At 34.6% G+C, this 19310-nt stretch overlaps 3 protein-coding genes across 3 annotated transcripts; 2 read left to right on the forward strand and 1 right to left on the reverse strand.

Annotated features, from left to right (window-relative positions):
• Positions 1-272: 272 nt before the first annotated feature.
• LOC114297863 (putative disease resistance protein RGA4) lies at positions 273-4100 on the forward strand. Its single transcript, XM_082898471.1, has 2 exons — positions 273-3232; positions 3677-4100. The coding sequence occupies exons 1-2, from the start codon at positions 401-403 to the stop codon at positions 3761-3763; spliced, it is 2919 nt and encodes a 972-aa protein (XP_082754597.1). The 5' UTR covers positions 273-400; the 3' UTR covers positions 3764-4100.
• Positions 4101-9424: 5324 nt separating this feature from the next.
• On the reverse strand, positions 9425-15703 carry LOC114290927 (putative disease resistance protein RGA1). Its single transcript, XM_028234943.2, has one exon. It carries the CDS (start codon positions 12342-12344, stop codon positions 9639-9641), a length of 2706 nt encoding a protein of 901 aa, XP_028090744.2. The 5' UTR covers positions 12345-15703; the 3' UTR covers positions 9425-9638.
• LOC114290928 (putative disease resistance protein RGA1) lies at positions 15628-18575 on the forward strand. Its single transcript, XM_082898472.1, has 2 exons — positions 15628-15844; positions 16089-18575. The coding sequence occupies exon 2, from the start codon at positions 16128-16130 to the stop codon at positions 18573-18575; it is 2448 nt and encodes an 815-aa protein (XP_082754598.1). The 5' UTR covers positions 15628-15844; positions 16089-16127.
• Positions 18576-19310: the final 735 nt, after the last annotated feature.

Genomic DNA, 19310 nt, shown 5'->3' on the forward strand with positions numbered 1-19310 from the left:
CAAAACGGTAGCACCAAGCACCTGCCCCGCTTAGCCCCGACCGCAATCCTATCTATATAAAATATCATGAGAATGATCATGAAAAAATCTCGACTATTAGATTACACATACAAAAAGTACCATATACTAATTAAAGGAGGAGAAATATTCGTGAAGGATTTCATGATATTTTTTTTTCATGATTCTTAATATTTCTCATAATTATAGCAGCAACGAACGTCATATATCATTTCTCTAATCTCCATTTGCATCCTCCTTTTTTATTTGAATCAGTTTGCGCTCTTGAGTAATCTCAATTCCTTAAATTAACAACCAAGCAAACCTCGCTCATTAAGGAGAGTCAAACTTGAAACCTTATCTTATCCTCAAGTCTTTTGCAGCCTCCTTAGACTGGTACGATATGGCAGAAGCAATTCTGTTCAACCTTGCCAGAGAAATTTTGTCCAAGCTGGGGTCGTCTCTTATCCAACAATCTGGATTAACATGGGCTGTCAAAAAGGACCTGAGGATGCTAGAGAACAAGATCTCCACCCTCAGAAATGTTCTTCTTGATGCACAAGATAGGCAGATTACCAACCTTGCTGTCAAAGATTGGCTACGAAGGCTCAAACTTGTGTTTTACGATGCTGATGACTTGTTGGATGAAGTTGCGACCAAGGCTTTGACAAGGCAAGTGGAAACTGACAAGAGCATGATGAGGAGAGAGGTAAGCCACTTTTTTACAAGCTCAAATCCAATTGTATTTCGTTTTGATGTGGCTCGTAAAATAAAGGATATCAAGGAGAGGCTAGATGAGATTGCTTCGGAGATGAGAGATTTTAATTTTGTTGTGCAAGTTGTAGAAAAGCCAATCAAGATGAAAAGAAGAGAAGAAACCTCCTCCTTTGTGCGTATTCCGGAGGTTATTGGGAGAGGAAGTGATAAAGAAGATTTAATAAAATTGTTATTGTTCTCCGAGGAGGGAGAGGACGTTCACATTATTCCCATTGTGGGAATGGGGGGTCTAGGAAAGACCACGCTTGCACAGTTGGTATATAATGACTATAGGATCGAAGATAATTTTACCAAAAGATTGTGGGTGTGTGTCTCTGATGATTTCGATATAGAAAAGATACTAAGAAAGTTACTAACAGCTGCAGGGGACAATAATTGCAATAATGCAGGAATTGAGCAATTGCAAAGTCTTGTTCAAAAAATGCTGAGTGAAGAGAGAATTTTCCTTGTGTTGGATGATGTATGGAATGAGGACCCTGTAGAATGGCAAAAATTGCATGATTTGTTGATGTCAGTGGAAAGAGGAAGTAGAATTGTTGTCACCACCCGTAGTAGGAAGGTTGCTTCAATTGTGCGCACTATGGAATCTTACCAACTTAAAGGTCTTTTAGATAGTGATTGTTTAGCTATATTGGTGAACTGGGCATTTGAAAAAGGGGAAGAGAGTAAGCATCCAAACTTGATCAATATTGGTAGAGAAATAGTGAAGAAATGTGGTGGAGTACCTCTTGCAGCGAGGACCTTGGGAGTTTTGTTGTACACAAAAACTAATGAGCATGATTGGTTGTCCGTGAGGGATAACGCGATGTGGGCTCATGTCCAAAATAAGAATGATATCTTACCAGTATTAAGGTTGAGTTATGATCAAATGTCATCTAATTTAAAACAATGCTTTGCCTATTGTTCATTATTTGGGAAGAATCAAACAATTCACAGAACAGAGTTAATATATCTTTGGATGGCACAAGGATTCTTACAATCTTCAGAGAGAAATGAAGAATTAGAAGATATAGGCAAAGAGTATATGGAAGAGCTAGTGAGGAGGTCGTTTCTTCAACCCGATCAATGGGAAGGTACATATAAAATGCATGATCTTGTTCATGATCTTGCAAAATATGTAGCAGGTTGTGAATGCATGACTTTGGAAGGAGAAAATACCAAGGTAATTCCTAATACGGTTCAGCATGTATCATTTGGTTCAACATCTTATCACAAACTTTCAAGACCTTTGATTGAAGCACAGTTGCGAACCATTGTTGTACCAAGAAAAATAGAACCTGACTTAGCAGTATCCATTGAAGCAGAATTGTCAAGTTTTAGTCGCTTACGTGTGCTAAATTGCAAATGTACAGATGCGAAATTGGATGATGACACTGAACAACCTTTTTATTCCACTGAACATGTACACCGTAAGCCCATTGGAAATTTGAAGCATTTAAGGTATCTTAGTTTTCGTGGCTCAAAGGTACATCCTAAATCTCTTTGCAAGCTATTAAACTTGCAGTACTTGGATCTGTATGGGTCAGGACTTCATGAATTACCTGAAGATTTTGGCAAACTAATCAACTTGCGGTTTTTGGCCTTATCATCCAGACTGACATGTTTGCCAGAAAAAGGGATAGGTGGCTTAACTTCTCTCCGGACACTACAACTTTATGATAATCCTGAATTGACGTCTTTGAGCGAAGGGATACGACACCTTACTTGCCTCCGACAATTGTTTATAAGGAAATGTCCAAAGTTGGCTTCACTGCCTATTGGCTTTAAACACCTTTCTTCCCTTGAGTATTTGTCGATTAAATGGTGTGATACTCTTAAATTCTCAGAAGATAATGATCTACTAGGGATGACAAGTATTAAAGAAGTAGTATTAACTGATCTTCCAGAATTAGTATGTTTGCCATTGGGGATTCAACATGTTGCTTCTTCACTAAATAGCTTGATAGTTGGAAATTGTCCAAAGTTGGCTTCACTGCCTGCTGGCTTTAGACACCTTACTTCCCTCGAGAACTTGTCAATTAAAAAATGTGATACTCTTAAATTCTCGGATAATGATTTACAAGGGATGAGAAGTCTTAAAATATTGGTTTTATCTGATCTCCGAGAGTTGGTGAGTTTGCCAATGGGGCTTCAAGACGCTGCTACTTCACTACATAGCTTGACACTTCGAAATTGTGTCAAGTTGAAGACCCTTTCAGAATCTGTTCTCCCAAATCTCAAATCACTTCAAGTAATTGAAATTGAGAAATGTTATAGTTTGTTTTTCCTACCAGAAGAGATGCAGTCTCTCACTATGCTACATTCTCTAAAAATTTCGCAGTGCGAGGTCTTGATTAGAAGATGTTTTGAAAGGGATTTCTTCATGATAGCTCATGTGCCTGAAATTTATATTGATGGGGCAAAATTTGAACCTTCTCACTACAACATCAGCAAGCAAGGCAAGCAACTCTTTCTCCAGGTATTTTCATAAATTTTCTCATTATCATATACGTAGCTTTAAGCGTTAATTAGTTTAGAATTTCCAGTATAGAAAACCACAAGACCTATCAAGATAGCACAATAAATACCTCTCTGTCTCAAACACACACACGCACGAGATATTAATTAAACATGTAAATAGGAGTGACCATGGTTCAGGTTAGGAGGAAATCAAAGTCTGAACCACTACCTATGATTCTATAAAATTTGAAATCAAATCAAACCATGAAAATTCTTAAGAAATAGAGGATTGGGAATAAAATATAATATCATACCATGCTTTCCGACTCTATTTTTTGTAAATATGGTGAATGAAAAAAAAAGGTTCTTACATCTGAGAATTGTTAAGTAATAATAAGAACTATTTATAGGTCTTACTGCAAAATCTTAGATCTTTGATGTTGTTGAACTTGTATCATGACAGGATCAAAGTTGGAGTAGAGTTTTAAATGTGAAGGAAGACCATGATTTCCGAGGTTTCTCCAAAGTTGACAAAAAATTCTGGACGTAGCTTGTGATGTAGAGTGCTTGACCATAGAATTTCAAGAACTCATGGATCCAAGGGGATAGGTAAAAAAGGCTTGTTAGGTATTTTAGCTAATATAATTCTAATTTTGAGCTCCAGTGGGCTGGCTATTAGGCTAGCTATTTTACCATTCTATTTTTTTGGTGGCTACAATTGAAGAGCCCCATAGGCTCTCCAAATAAATATGCATGTATATATCTTGAATTTTTGTATATTTATGTCTTAGATTTGAGATTTTATATATGTATATGTGTCTGTAGCAATTTTATATGTTCTTTCAATTCTGTTTGATGAATTACGAAATAACTTATTTTGTATTGTATTTTTTTTTTCTCCTCATTCTACAGGTTTTGTATGTTTGTATAGGAAAATTTATTATTATTGCAAATTTATATTAGTAAAATATCAGTAATTAGTATTTTTTGTTTTAAAAATTAATTAGGTTAGTTGAAATGATTAGCTAAAATAAAGAGTGTGGTTAGAGAACACAATAGCTAAAGTAATTAGGTAAAATAAAGAGTACTTTAACTAATAAAAAGTAGAGAGTGTGGTTAGAGTTAAATAAGGCAAAGGCAAAAAGGTACTAGTAGACATATGATGACATGTGCTCGGAATGACGTGGAATTTGGTCGGTTTGTGAAAAATTATGTGGCAACCAATACACATTGCTTCGTCATGAGCTACGATATATTTTGGGCAAATTCGAATGTTTAGGCATTCAACTTTATGATTTTGCTGTTTTTTAAAACAAGATAAGAATGGATCATTGATCTCATGTTTGTGAAACACTGAATAGAAAGAAATTAATGGGAAAAAAAATATTACATTTGTTATGACCCCATATTATTCAATTGCCCTATAGAAAGAGTGGGGAAAAAAAATTGAAATTAATGATTAGAACTTTTCACAAACAAAATAAATTAACTATACTTCAGGAAAAAAAATATTACATTCGTCATCCCCCCATCCTAAAAAGAGGTAAAAATTAAATGAATGATTGGAACTATATGTATGTATATTAATGAAGGCCATAAATTACTTAAATATGCATTATCATGTTGTATTCCAAAAAGTTAAATGTATGGTTGGTTTGATTTTTCAAAAACTGTTTTTAGATGAGTTTTTTTTTTTTTTTTTAATTTTTAGTGATTTTTTTTTTTATTATTATTAATCAATTCTTTGTACTTTTTAGATGTATCTAAAAAATAAAATAAATTAACTAAAATATTTTTAAAAAATAAGTAAAAATTGATGAAAATTTTAACAAAAATCTGTATGTATTTTTGTTTGGATTTTCATTTGTTTTTTGTGAATTTTTTTCATTTTTAGTTAACCTTTTTTATTTTTTAGATGCATCCAATCTTTGATATACAATAAAATAAAATAAAAAATGATAAAAATATGAAAAAAAAAGTAGAGTAAAGACAAACGAAAATCCATTTAAAAATAATTTCTGAAAATTATAACCAAACAAATTTTTTGTACAACAATGCTAGGTAGCTCAAAATGGCTCAAATCACTCAAAACAACGTCGTTTTGACAGATTTGAGCCATTTGAACCACAAAATTTTAGGCTACCAAATATTTTTCTTTTTTGTAATGTTACACTTGTATTGTTAAAGGATTATCATTGGCGGATATGAGCATCTAAGTTCTCATAGGTTTGAGGGATGATGTTGTGCCTTAACACACACCAACCTATTGTGACCCCTCATGGGGCCGATACGGGGTCTATTTCGATAATCCGAATCATTCATATTGTAGAATGATCATTTAATGAATCAGGTTAATCAAACAATTGTAGCCACATAACAATATCACATTTGTTTTTTTAAAAAATAAATAGTAAGCATGATTTTGATAATAGACTATCCATTTTTTATACCATGATCATGTGGTTACGAATGTCCGATTAATTTCATTTTTTTAATAGATACTCTACCGGTAAATCCTACAATATGAATGGTTCAGATAATTAAATTAGACCTAATTTCAGCCCCAATGAAGGGTCAGAGCAAGCTATTGTGCCTTAAATCCAGACTGTCTTAATCTTCCAAACAACTCTTTGTTAGTTGTAAATAATTATTTTACCCACCCCATTCTTGCAAATAGAAACAAATTCAATACAGAATATATTTTTTATTTTTTTGACACAACAAATCAATTTTTAGTTGCATTTTTATTCATAATAATCAACTAGGTTTCATTTAAACGAAGTATAGCTATGGTTTACAATGTTACAAGTTCATATACTCAGAGGTCTACATGATGATAAAGGAAATTATTGAATTTCTTTGGGGCATTGCTCCAGAACAATATTTACCCAAAAAAAATTGCTCCAGAACAATCACTATTTGTTACTCTTTATATTGTTTCTCAAAACACTAATATGAAATGAACAATAAACCCTACATGACAAGATGGGTTTATTGTCTTTTATTTCCTTTTGGTTGTCAAGTAAATGGTTGTCCAAGGCTGGTGACCAAGGAAAGAGAGAAATAAACGGATGATTTTCCCATTTTGCCGATAATTAGGCCTGGTTTGGCATGTAATAGTTTTAGCATAAAAATCAAAAAATTACTAAAAAAATCAAAAAACTTGTAATCTATACTAAAAAGTTAAATATTTCATTTTCACTGTACTTTTTGCAAATCTTTTTATAAAAAATCAAAAAGTCATTCCAAATGTACTAATTTTTTTCACCTCATATTTTAGCTAAAAAGTCAAAAAGTTATTAAAATAACATGTAAGGGGATTAATAGTGAGAGGAGTGTTAGTGATGGGATTGATAGTGAGAGGATTAGTAAAATTGTGTTTGTTTTCATAGTGAAGGGATTAGTAAAATTGTGTTTGTTTTGTTAGTGAGAGGATTGTTAAATTATTTTTTATATAAAATAATAAAACAAATAAAATTATGATTTTTACTTAACAAAAAATACAAAAACATTAAACATTAATGTTTTAAAAAAAAAATGCCCAAGAAGTAAAATAAAAAAAAAATTGCGCTGATCGGTTGACCAGCCGAACTTCAGAGCAGACGTCCCGTAACACCCAATCCGAACGGACTAGTTGCTAATACCATCTCTCACTCCGGATTACTAATACCCTTTGGCGAGGCCCATCATAGTCCCTTCAGACTACTAATCCGAAGTTCCAAAATCAAAACAAACGGAAGCTTTGTTCACTGTTCATCTATCACAATCCGGAGTGGACTGTGATAGCGGATAACAAACGGGGCCTTGGGGCATTGCTCCAGGACAATCACTATTTGTTACTCTTTATATTGTTTCTCAAAACACTAATATGAAATTAACAATAAACCCTACATGACAAGATGGGTTTATTGTCTTTTATTTCCTTTTGGTTGTCAAGTAAATGGTTGTCCAAGGGAAATTCTACTTCCACATACCAAATATTTTCTGTGCACATTATTTCTCAAGGCATACACTTAATGAATTTAAGATCTCATCTTCTACTCAATACACAACTTATCATACCAAAAATGCCCTCATCTCCTTCCTTTTTTAAACCCTAATCCTAACCCTAGCTCACCATTTTCCATTCACCGACGGCCAACCAATGCTGGAAAAGTATGCCATGATTGTCATTCTCATCCCTTTACCATCACTAGTCGCCATTACCAGCCCAGCCCATCCCATAACATTCTCTATTTACAGTTTTAAAAAAATTCTATAATTTTCCAAACATAAACTGATGTTTTGTGAGTGTGTGCATCAGAGAGAAAGAGAGAGGGGGGTAATACTTGTGATATTGTTGGTCAACTTGGACGCATGTCTGAGTCTCTAAATTTGTGATCAAGTTTGCCAGATTCAATGAATTTCAAGTCCTTCAAGAAGATCACATAATGTTTTAGAATTGCGTCCACTTGCACCATTCCCAAAACTGTCCATTATATTTATCCCTCACTTACTCACAACTCAAAACATCTAAACCAGATTCTTGACTTTCCAAGAAATTATGTAATAGACCCAAAATTTATTAATCATTCACATTCTAGCTAGTATTTATCGAAACAAAAAACAAAATAGTCAACGGGGGCACAAAATCTTGCAAAACCCAACATGTGGTGATAGTGACAGTGGAGAAAGTTCACCGAAGGTGGAGGCTAATGATCGCGGACGGCACAATTGTGTTTTAGTTTGAGAATTAGGGTTTAGGTTGAAAAGATGAGGATATTTTAGTATTTTTATTTTAGGAAAAAAATGTAATATAAGAAAAATTCATTAAGTGTGTGGATTAAGGAGATTTGGTGTGTGAAAATAGAATTTTCCGTTGTCCAAGGCTGGTGACCAAGTAAAGAGAGAAATAAACGAATGATTTTCCCATTTTGCCGATAATTAGGCTTGGTTTGGCATGTAATAGTTTTAGCATAAAAATTAAAAAGTTACTAAAAAAATCAAAAAGCTTATAATCTATACTAAAAAGTCAAATATTTCATTTTCTCTGTACTTTTTGCATATCTTTTTATAAAAAATCAAAAAATCATTCCAAATATACTAATTTTTTTCACATTATATTTTAGCTAAAAGGTCAAAAAGTTACTAAAATAACATCTACCCAAATGAGGCCTTAATTACCAAATAGTCATTTTTTTGGGTTAAAAATATTGACCAATATTATTGATTTGACCATTAGATATAATACGTAAAGGAAAATTGTAAAATTAAAGGACAAATTGTTACAATGAAAGTACAAAAACCAAAATAATAGTGTAAAATACACAATTTTCCCTAACTATTTATATAGCTTTCACAAATTTTATTTTTCTACTTTTCCTACACATAAGAATCACTGACGAGATTAGGACTCAAAACTAAAACCTTCGATCTAGTAGACAAGATCTTTACCGCGGCACATAATGTGTGTTTTTAAAACAAAATCAAAATTTATACTTTTTAGATTTAAATTTAACAATGTAGGCCTTTAAAACAAAATTAAAATTTATATATGTACACGAGCATTTGTCAGAGCTGTTTGAGAGGAAATGGAAATTACTGGCAACCCTACCAACTTAATTTTAGGAACTCTCAATCACCCATACAGCTCCATTAATTAGTCAAAATCATCCTCACGAAATTGAATAAAGCTTGTTATGCAAATGATATCGAACAAAGATGTCATGACATTGAGAAATAAGAAAATATTTCCACCCAACACAAGCGGGTACTAGTATTGTACACACCTCTTAAAAAATGTGTACTATATACATTTTTATTACGTATTTTTGTGATATATGTTATGTATTTTTATAGTAAATGTTACAAAAAATTTCTGATAGAGTTACAGCAATTTGTGGTTTAGAAATAAAGTTTTTTTTTTTTTTGGGTAAGTAGAAATAAAGTTACATATTTTATGATAAAGTTACGTATTTCTTTTTTAATAATGTTACACATTTTTTTGTTAGAAAATGTTTGGATAAAAAAATATGTAATATTATCACAAAAATGCATAACATTAACTTTATTTCTAAACCACAAGTGATTGTAACACCAAAAAATTGCATAACATTTACTACAAAAATATATAACATAAACCACAAAAATACATAACAGGTGCATATGATACACACCTTTTAAAGGGTTGTACCATAGAGTCTCTCAACACAAGCACCAAAAAAAAACAGGATCACAAGTAAAAACAAGTTCGATAAACATTTCAAATGCAAATTACAACATACCCATCTTACAAATGCTTGACAAATATTTATAGGCGAGAGAAAGAGACAGAGCACTAACTTAAAAAAAGCTTCCAGGGAAATGAGGTTGAAGCCTGCAACATCATACTATTAATGAAATATCAACAAGATCAAATATCAACAACATCAGAGACAAAGTGAAAATCAACAATCAGGCATGGAGAAGGAATAAGCCGAATTGGTATCTTCGCTTTTATCATCATCCATGTTACCAATGTCATATGAATCGGTTTCAAAATCCTTATGTTCCAAATAGATGTCCAAGTCATATGCATCTGAATCAAGACTGACATCATCTGGGATGTGAATAGCACGCCACGGATATGAATGGTTGTCTGGCTCTGATTGTAAATCTATTGCATCGTCAATTTCCCTTCTGCATATTCTACTCAAGTTGGAGGACCCTTTAATACGTAACTCTTGCACTGGAGGAAGTGAACGCATCCCTTCTGACGGGCACAACAATGGACAGTATTCCAATTCAAGTTTTTGAAGAGACGTGAAATTTCTCAGCCACTCTGGTATTGTTGCAAAACCAGTACAGCGTAGAATACGTAGACACTGCAAGGTAGAAGCAGCATGTTGAAGTCCCTCTGGCAGAGCAACCAACTTTGGGAGGCTTTCGAGGATTAGAGATCGAAGATTCTTAATGCCTTGCATACCTTCTCCTTCCAACAAATCAAGTTCTGGACAAAAGAATATGTGCAGTGTTTCAAGGGCAATCAAATATTTCATTTCACTAGGGAGAGAAGTCAGCCCCGGACAGTGTGATATAACCAAAGTTCGGAGGGCCTTGAGGTGCTGCATCCCAGAAGATAAAGATGTAAGATGTTTACAATGGAAAATATACAAGAACTGAAGTGAGGTCAAGCCTTCGAGCTCTTTCTCAGGCAAGCATGATTGATATGAAGTCAAATATAGAGCCCGGAGGTTAATCAACTTTCCAATGCCCTTAGGTAAATCTTGAAGTTGCATACACATGAAGAGATTTAAGGTTTGCAAATTCAGCAGCTTGCAGATGGAATCAGGGAGTTTTCTGATGCACCTATTACAGCTAAGGTCAAGATGCCTTAAATGAATCAAGTTACCAACAGAGCTTGGCAACTCTTCAAAATCTGCTCCTTTTATAGCCAACACTCTCAAGCACTTGAAAGTTGACATAAGCATATCAAGAGAGGATAAGCTAACAGACGTCTCTACATTTTGAAATGAAAAGGATCTCACCCTCGTCAGATTTTGCAAGGGAAGAGAAAATTTTCTCTCTGATAAATCATGCTCGGGAAACATTATATGCCGAACCCTTCCAGTGATCTTTGTGGTATCAGAGTTCATTGTTAACCACTCTGCTCCAGCAATCGACAAAGCTAGGTCATGAACAATATCGTGCATTCTTAGTTCAATTTCATCATCATCGGCAACAACTTCGAGGAATGACCTGGACACCAGCTCATTGACATATGTATCTCCAATATCTTCCAACAGTTGGTTTCCATCTGGTTGTTGAATCAATCCTTGTGCTATCCATACTTGGATCACATTATCCTTTAACATATCATAATCTTTTGGATAAAACGACAAATAAGCAAAGCATTGTTTCAAGTCCAATGGCATTTGATCATAACTTAACCTCAATGCAGGTAAGATATCATTCTCCTTTTGTTCTAATTTCCAAATATCATTATCTCTTACATACAACCAGTCACGTTCCTCTGCTTTCATATACAATAAGCTTCCTAAGGTTATAACAGCAAGGGGAACTCCTCCGCATTTCTTTACAATTGTCTTTCCAATTTCAACTAAGTTTGGATGCTTTTTTTCTTCTCCTCCTCGAAATGCATATTTCATAAACAAAGACAAGCACTCATCAGATGATAAACCCCCTAAATTGTATGATGTGTTGGTACCCATAATAGAAGCAGTCTTCTTACTCCGTGTTGTTACAATGATTTTACTTCCATTGGCACCACCCATCAACAGATCTCTCAATTCCTTCCACTTCATTAAATCTTCATTCCAAACATCATCAAGCACTAGTAAAAATTTCTTACCATTTAAATTATCGCGAAGGTAAGTTTGCAACTGATCAATATCTAACTGGGGACAATTAGCTCCGGTTGCAGATCTGATGATTTTCTCAATTAGCATTTTTAGATCAAAATCTTCCGACACACAGACCCACATTTTACGTTCAAAGTTCTCTTCTACCCTCTCATCATTATACACCAATTTTGTGAGTGTGGTCTTTCCAAGGCCTCCAAGTCCAACTATGGGAATAATAGACAAATTTTCATGGTCACAAGAGCTCAATAGAAGTTCTATGATAGTCTCTTTATCACAGTCCCTTCCAATAACATCAGATGTCCGAACAAACGAGTGTGTTTGTACCCTCCTTGTATTTTGAACTTGGATATCCATAACTTGCTCAGTGAAGTGAAAATTTCTCTTGTCTGCCGCAATGTGATCTAGTCTAAGCCTTACTTTCTTTATCTTTTGCCCCATTTTAGAACGAAAAACAAGTGGATTTGAACTTGAAAAGAAGCTGCTTACCTCTTTGATCAGACTCCCGCGAACCTCTACTTTCCAGCGCAGGGTTTCTGTTGAGAAGTCATCCAACACATCGTCGATGTCATAAACAACATCCTTAAGCTTTTCAAGCCAATCCTTCACAGCATGGTTCTTTGCCTGTTGCTTCTCTGCATCCAAAAGTACAGATTTGATAGTGGATAAGGTGTTTTCGAGTTTTCTCAATTCATTTTTCACACCCAATGCCAAGTTGATCTCTGGAAGAGCAAGGGAGGCTATCTTTTTAAGAACAGCCCCTGCAATGTTAGACACAAGTGTTTCTGCCATGATTCTGTGAGTAGTTTTGATAATGAAGGGTTTTGGATGAAGAAGCTGCTAGTTGTGAAGACAATGATTTCAGAAATTAAGGCTTCACTGTGTGAGCTTTAATAATTGAAGGTAATAATTGAAGGGACCTGTATGTACCTGATGTTGGGGAAATTACCCTTTGGACCCACTTACTGATTGTATGTGTCAATATTCAAATAGATTGAAAGTTTTAAACTGAACAATTATAACAAGAATGGCAAATGTATTGCCATGTAAAGGTGTTTTTTTAAATCATATTGCAATTGTGCCATTGAACCTCTAGTACAACCACACTTTCTCTTAAGTAGACCTCTAAATCCAAGTGAAACATGGGTGCTACTGAGTTCTGATTGTTTTAAGTGAATAATGTGGAAAGCATACTTAAATGTGGAGGAGCTTGCATGCAATTAAAAGCAGCAAAAGAAAAATCTCATAATGGAATGAGAAAAAAAATAAAAATAAGTAATAATAAATAAATAAATAAATAAACAAATAAAGAGGGTACTTAAAGAAGCAATCAACAAGGCTCTTAATCAATCAAAGGTCTTCGGTTCTAATCTTTGGTTCTAAAGTGCTACATGTCATCTTTTCCTTCACCCACTCTCCCTACAGTGAATTATGATTTGGAGAAGAAAATTAGGGAGCAAAAGTTTTCAACTCATTATGATTTGGACAGTGAGGAGGCATGTTTTTATACTTCAAGCCATCCATTTTCTATAATTAGTTGGGATTAATGATGCTTAATATTGCATTACTTCAACTATCAAGCCTCTGGTAGTTAAAACAATATAAAAATCAAATAAAAAAAGAAGAAAAATGTGTATGTGTATGTATAATCATAATTAGTAACAAAACTCATTTTTTGTATCTACAGTGCTGCCTACTTTACTTTTTAAAAGCATTTTCTGTCAAATCATTTTTGGCTTTTTTCAGTTGTTGTTTTGGGCATATTGGTAGTAGAGCATGTGACTACATGATTCATATACTTTTTTTTTACCACTAAAAAACAACCGTGTGACCAAAGTTCTGCACCCTTCATCTTTTTGGTGAAAAAGTTAAAGCTCTCACCACTATTTCTCACCTTTACCAATACTCCCTCCAAAATTTCACAAAGAAAAAAAGACAAATATTTGATGTGGATGAATAGAGATGATAGACCAGACCTTGCCAGAGTTCTTTCCCTTTGGTTTAGATAGTTATCCTGGTTTCTACCTGGGCTTGGCAACAACTTTTTAAAGGGTACCTTAATATATATATATATATATATATAAATAAAAATAAAAATAAAAAAGAAGATGCTCACCATTATAGTTTACTGTTTTCTTTTTTCTATTTTACTTGTTTACACTCAAAAAACACACATTCTAGGGAAGAGTTCAAAATTCAATTTTACTTGTTTTTATGTTTATGCAAAATCATTTTTTTAGTATTTCCTAAAAGTAGATTGTTTTCAAAATATTTGCCCAAAACGTTTTTGAAAATAATTCGCCAAACAAGTTTCTATGTTTTTCAGAAACTCAAAAATAAAAATAAAAACAACCAAACGTGCATGTACTCTATATTCTTAATTTGTCTCTTTACATGGGAATTAGATATGCAATTCGTTAATACAATTTAAATCGTACACATATTTAGAGGGTTACGGTTCATCTATTTTCAACACACACAAATATGACACGACTCGACAATACAAAAATATTAAATGAGTCATGTTCGCATTAAACACACGTAACTCAAACACAACCCATCTTACCCATGTAAAAAATTTGTCTTGACACGTGGACACAAACTATTGACCTGCAAGTAACCCAAATGCAATCCGAATCTGGTAGTCATATGATCTTAAGTGTTTTATTCTTAACAATTGGATTATATTTTGGTGTTAGAGGAAAACATGTCTTGTTAGATATTTGGACATTAATAATTAACAATAGTTTAGATTAGATATTTAGTGAATTCGTCATGAATCTTTTGAATTATTTTCATAAACAAGTTACCACTATGCATGCAATACGAAACAAATTTGCTTGCAATGAACTGTACAATTTGCTTATAATCTTAAACATATTCTTATGCTAACTGTGTCAAGTGTGTCGTATTTAGATTAACACGATTACGAGTAAGTCAATGTCAAGATAATTGACATGTTTAGTTAAACAAGTCGTGTTAGTGTTGGGGTCGCTTTTGATACGAACCCGCACATGACACAAAAACAATATGGCACGGCATGATTCCCACACTATTTTATTCTTTGAGGATTTTTATTTATTTATTTATTTTTTATTTTTTTTGGAGTGGCGGAACTTTCAGGAAGTATTGTTAGTAGAGCTTTCAATATACTTTCCTTACTTTGATCCCTAAAAAATACAACTTGAGTAGTATTGTTGACTTAAAACCATCTTTGTAACTAACGTTGTCACAAGATTAACAGTTGCATCTAGATTGAGTATTTCTAAAATTATCTCTAAAGAGCAAGTGTATGCATCAAGTGTTGAGACATTGCTGACAACATTCCATGGTACAAGAAATCACATGTGATCTCCAGTTTAAAAAAAAAAAAAAGGGAGGGATTTTCATTCATAAGATGGACATGCATGACAAAATCCTATTGGTGTTTAAAATGGGATTTTTCATAGTTGCTGTTAGAGAGATTGGGATTCTTCTTCAATTATAGTGTGCTTAACAACTCAAACAATCATTTTTTTTCAAGTTAGTTGAATTGTTTGGTACAGTTTATTGTAACCTAAAAGCTGATAATTAGAAACTAGAAACTAATAGTACTCATTCTCCAGCTTGTAGATAATCAATTTGTTTTCAATTTATTTAAGCTATTTCTATCAAATAAGTAATAAGCATAATAAGTTGTAAGCAGAAATTGTACCAAATAATCCAACACAAACTTCATGAATAAAAAAAAGTTATAAGTAACTCAAATAAGTCGCACCAAACAACCTATCGTAAATCGGGCAATGTATATTTTTTTGAGAATTCAAAGGGTCCCCTAGCCTTGTCATCGTTGTCGAATGGGCCAATGATCCTTGCCTAAACAAAAGTTTTCTTTTGGTAAAAATTGTAGTGGAGTGTTATATATGCATTCCTCTTTTATCCTCCCTCACTCCACTTCTATTTTTATTATCCACATTTCCAATTGTCCTTCAATCATTTGTTTTAATGCTAAATCAACAATTATACCATTCGTCTGTCCATTGGCAAAAGAAAAATGATAAAAGATGAGTGCACGATAACTGGAAGGAAAATTTAGTTTATACATATACATTCAAAAAGTGGAGTGCGGAAGGATAAAAGGGAATACCCTCCTAATTCTAAGATGCAAAGCTGAAGACCCAAGTAAGGTTTGTTCCCTCCTCCTCCAGCTAATTATTCCAAAAAGCAAAGTTCATCCCTTGCCCCAAGTAAGGGTTCTTTCTCCTCATATCCAGCCAATTATTCCAAAATCCAAAGTTCACCCTGTACCCCAAGTAAGTTTTCTTTTTCCTTTTTTGTTTTTTATTCTGATGTGCATCACATTCCCAGCTATAGTAGTTAGCATTTAAAAGGGTTTGAAATGAACACATCTAGTTCACAATAAACATATCCTTCTCTTTAGCATTGCCAAAAATAAACATATCCACAACATTGGGCAAGTAACATATGGCTGAAGAAATTATATTTAGCATTGCCAAAAATATTTTATCAAAGTTGGGGTCGTATGCTCTCCAACAGATTGGATTAGCATGGGGTGTTAAGAAGGAGCTGAAGAAGATGGAGAACACGATGTTGACCATACAAAATGTCCTTGTAGATGCACAAAAGCAGCAAGTGAGCAACCTTGCTGTAAAAGAATGGCTACAAAGGCTCAAAGTTGTAGTTTATGATGCTGACGACTTATTGGATGAAGTTGCAACCGAGGCCTTGAAAAGACAAAGGGAAACTCACAGGGGCATGATGAGAGAGGTATGCTATTTCTTTACACCCTCAAATCCTTTTAAATTTCATTGTGATGTGGCTCATAAGCTAAAGGATATTAGTGAGATGCTAGATGAGATTGTTTTAGACATGAGCAAGTTTAAGTTTGTCGTTCGAAGTGAAGATAGGACAATTGAGATAAAAAGAAGGGAGGAAACCTCCTCCTTTGTGCGTAGTGCGGAGGTTATTGGGAGAGAACGTGAAAAAGAAGTTATAGTACAATTGTTAGTGTCCTCTAGTGGTGATGAAAATGTTGATGTCATTCCCATAGTGGGCATGGGGGGTCTAGGAAAGACCATCCTTGCACAGTCGATATACAATGACAACAAAATTGAATGCCATTTTAGCAAAAGACTATGGGTGTGTGTTTCAGATGATTTTGACATCAAAAGGATCCTAGTTAAAATACTGAAAGCGTTAGGGGACAACACGTGTGATAATGTGGAAATTGACCAGTTGCAAAGTCATGTTCGAGGAGTGTTAAGTCATCAAAAAAATTTCCTCGTCCTAGATGATGTATGGAATGAGGACCCCGTAGAATGGGCAAAACTTCGTGATATGTTGATAGTCGGGGCAAGAGGAAGCAGAATTGTTGTAACCACACGAAGTAGAAAAGTTGCTTCAATTGTTCACACCATGGACCCATATGAACTTAAAGGTCTTTCAGACGATGAGTGTTTATCTATATTGGTAAAATGGGCATTTGAAAAAGGAGAAGAGAGCAAGCATCAAAACCTAATCAATATTGGTAGAGATATAGTGAAGAAATGTGGGGGAGTTCCCCTTGCAGCAAGGACCTTAGGAGCGGCATTGCATTCAAAAACTAATCAGCGTGATTGGTTGTCTGTGAGGGATAGCGAAATTTGGGCTTATGCACAAAATAAGAATGATATCTTACCAGTTCTAAGGTTGAGTTATGATCAAATGCCATCGTATTTAAAACAGTGTTTTGCCTATTGTTCATTATTTGAGAAGGATCAAATAATCGGCAAACACGAGTTGATATATTATTGGATGGCACAAGGATTTATAGAGTCTTTGGACAATAATGAAGAACTAGAAGATACGGGTCAAAATTACATAGATGAGCTGGTCAGGAGGTCCTTTCTTCAATATGAGGGGGGTGAAGCATATAAAATGCATGATCTTGTTCATGATCTAGCAGAATATGTGGCCGGTAGTGAATGCTTGACTGTGAAAAGGACAAATAGCAAGGTAAATCCTGACAAGGTTCGGCATGTATCATTCGATTCGAGCTCATATGGTGAACTTCCAAGGCCTTTAATTGAAGCAAAGAAGTTGCGAACCATTCTTTTTCCGAGCAAAAGACAGTCCACCTTTGGATCATCAGTTGAAACAATAATCTCGAGTTTTAGATGCTTACGAGTGGTAAACTTTAACAACCCTGACATTGAAGACAACCATGGCCAACATTTTAATTTCTTATCCAAGAACGTAGTAAATTTGAAGCACTTAAGGTACCTTAACATGAAGTACTGTTATGGTATGCAAACACTCCCTAAAGGCTTTGGCAATAGCTTGCTAAACTTGCAATATTTAAATCTTTATGGTTCAGCACTATGTGAATTGCCTGAAGATTTTGGGAAACTAATTAACCTACGTTTTTTGGGTTTATCATCAATGCTGACATGTTTGCCTGAGAAACAGATTGGTGGGTTGACTTCTCTCCAGGAATTACAGCTATATGATAGTTTTGAACTGACTGCTTTAGGTGAAGGGATAGGAAAACTCACTTGCCTACGAAAGTTGGAAATTAAACTATGTCCAATGCTAACTTCATTGCCATTTGGCATGAGATACCTCACTGCCCTTGAGCATCTGAAGATTAGCTATTGTTTTGCTCTCAAATTCTCAGGGGATAATGATTTGCAGGGGCTGAGAAGACTTAAATCACTAACATTGGTTGATCTGCCGCGGTTGGTGAGTTTGCCCAAGGGACTTCAAGATGCTGCTGACACACTCAATCAGTTCAAACTTCAAAGTTGTGAGAACTTGACAACAGTATCAGAGTTCGTCCTCCCATGTCTCACATCACTTCAAGAACTTGAAATTTATAATTGCCCTAATTTGCTATCTCTGCCAAAAGATATGCAACATCTCACTGAACTACGTTGTCTGAGCATCAAGGGGTGCAAACACTTGAGTAGAAGATGTGAAAAGGGAATAGGAGAGGATTGGCCCAAGATTGCTCATGTCCCTGAAATTGAAATTGATTACATATGAAGATTCAATCTGTTTAAAAGACTCAATATTCTCAAATCAATTCTATCTCCAGGTATGGCCCTAATTTTCCTCCCCCTTTACTTTATATAATTTTTCAGTGCAATCAAAATTTTACATAAGGGTTTTGGAATTTGTCATAACAATATTAAATCAAATATACTCAATGTGATTAGTCGAGATTTAGACTATCCATGACAAAAAAACCAACATTAGACCAAATAGGAGGCATTCTCTTTCTGTTGCATATATGCATAATAAAGTTATTATTCTCTCCACTAATTTAAGTTTTTAAAGTAGATAGTCGTTAACCAACCGCTAAGATCTCACCTCCCATCCGTTTCCCCACTGCCATCGCCAATCGCTATGATGAGAGCGAGAAGAACAGAGGTCACGATGGCGGCGACAGTGGTGGTCACGAATGTGGCGGATGGAGTGGTAGCAAGGAAGGAGGGAAGGAGAAGGAGGAGAGAGGGTTGGCCAGTGTTGAGGATCGGGGGCACACCAGGGAACTCAAACAAGCAATAACACACAAGATTTAACGTGGTTCGGCAAGTCGCCTACGTCCACGGGCAGCGGATTCACTATATTGAACAAAATGGTGAATTACAACACTCTCTGTAATTCTCTCTCTCTTTGCTCTCAGCTCACACCTCTCAGCTCTCCAAATTCTGATATCTATATCCTCTCCCTCCCGTCTCTATTTATACACAAAGGAGTAGGTGGGAGAGCCCTCAT

This window comes from Camellia sinensis, chromosome 12, assembly GCF_055761805.1.
Source record: "Camellia sinensis isolate YWXY chromosome 12, ASM5576180v1, whole genome shotgun sequence".
In the NCBI taxonomy this organism is placed as follows: Eukaryota; Viridiplantae; Streptophyta; class Magnoliopsida; order Ericales; family Theaceae; genus Camellia; species Camellia sinensis.

What these genes read in the sequence shown, in the direction of transcription:
- LOC114297863 (XM_082898471.1), top strand. Translation starts at nt 401, where the DNA reads ATGGCAGAAGCAATTCTGTTCAACCTTGCCAGAGAAATTTTGTCCAAG. An exon ending in GCAAGCAACTCTTTCTCCAG is followed by an intron (nt 3,233 to 3,676) that starts GTATTTTCATAA and finishes GTATCATGACAG; the next exon opens with GATCAAAGTTGGAGTAGAGT.
- LOC114290928 (XM_082898472.1), top strand. Translation starts at nt 16,128, where the DNA reads ATGGAGAACACGATGTTGACCATACAAAATGTCCTTGTAGATGCACAA.
- LOC114290927 (XM_028234943.2), bottom strand. Translation starts at nt 12,344, where the DNA reads ATGGCAGAAACACTTGTGTCTAACATTGCAGGGGCTGTTCTTAAAAAG.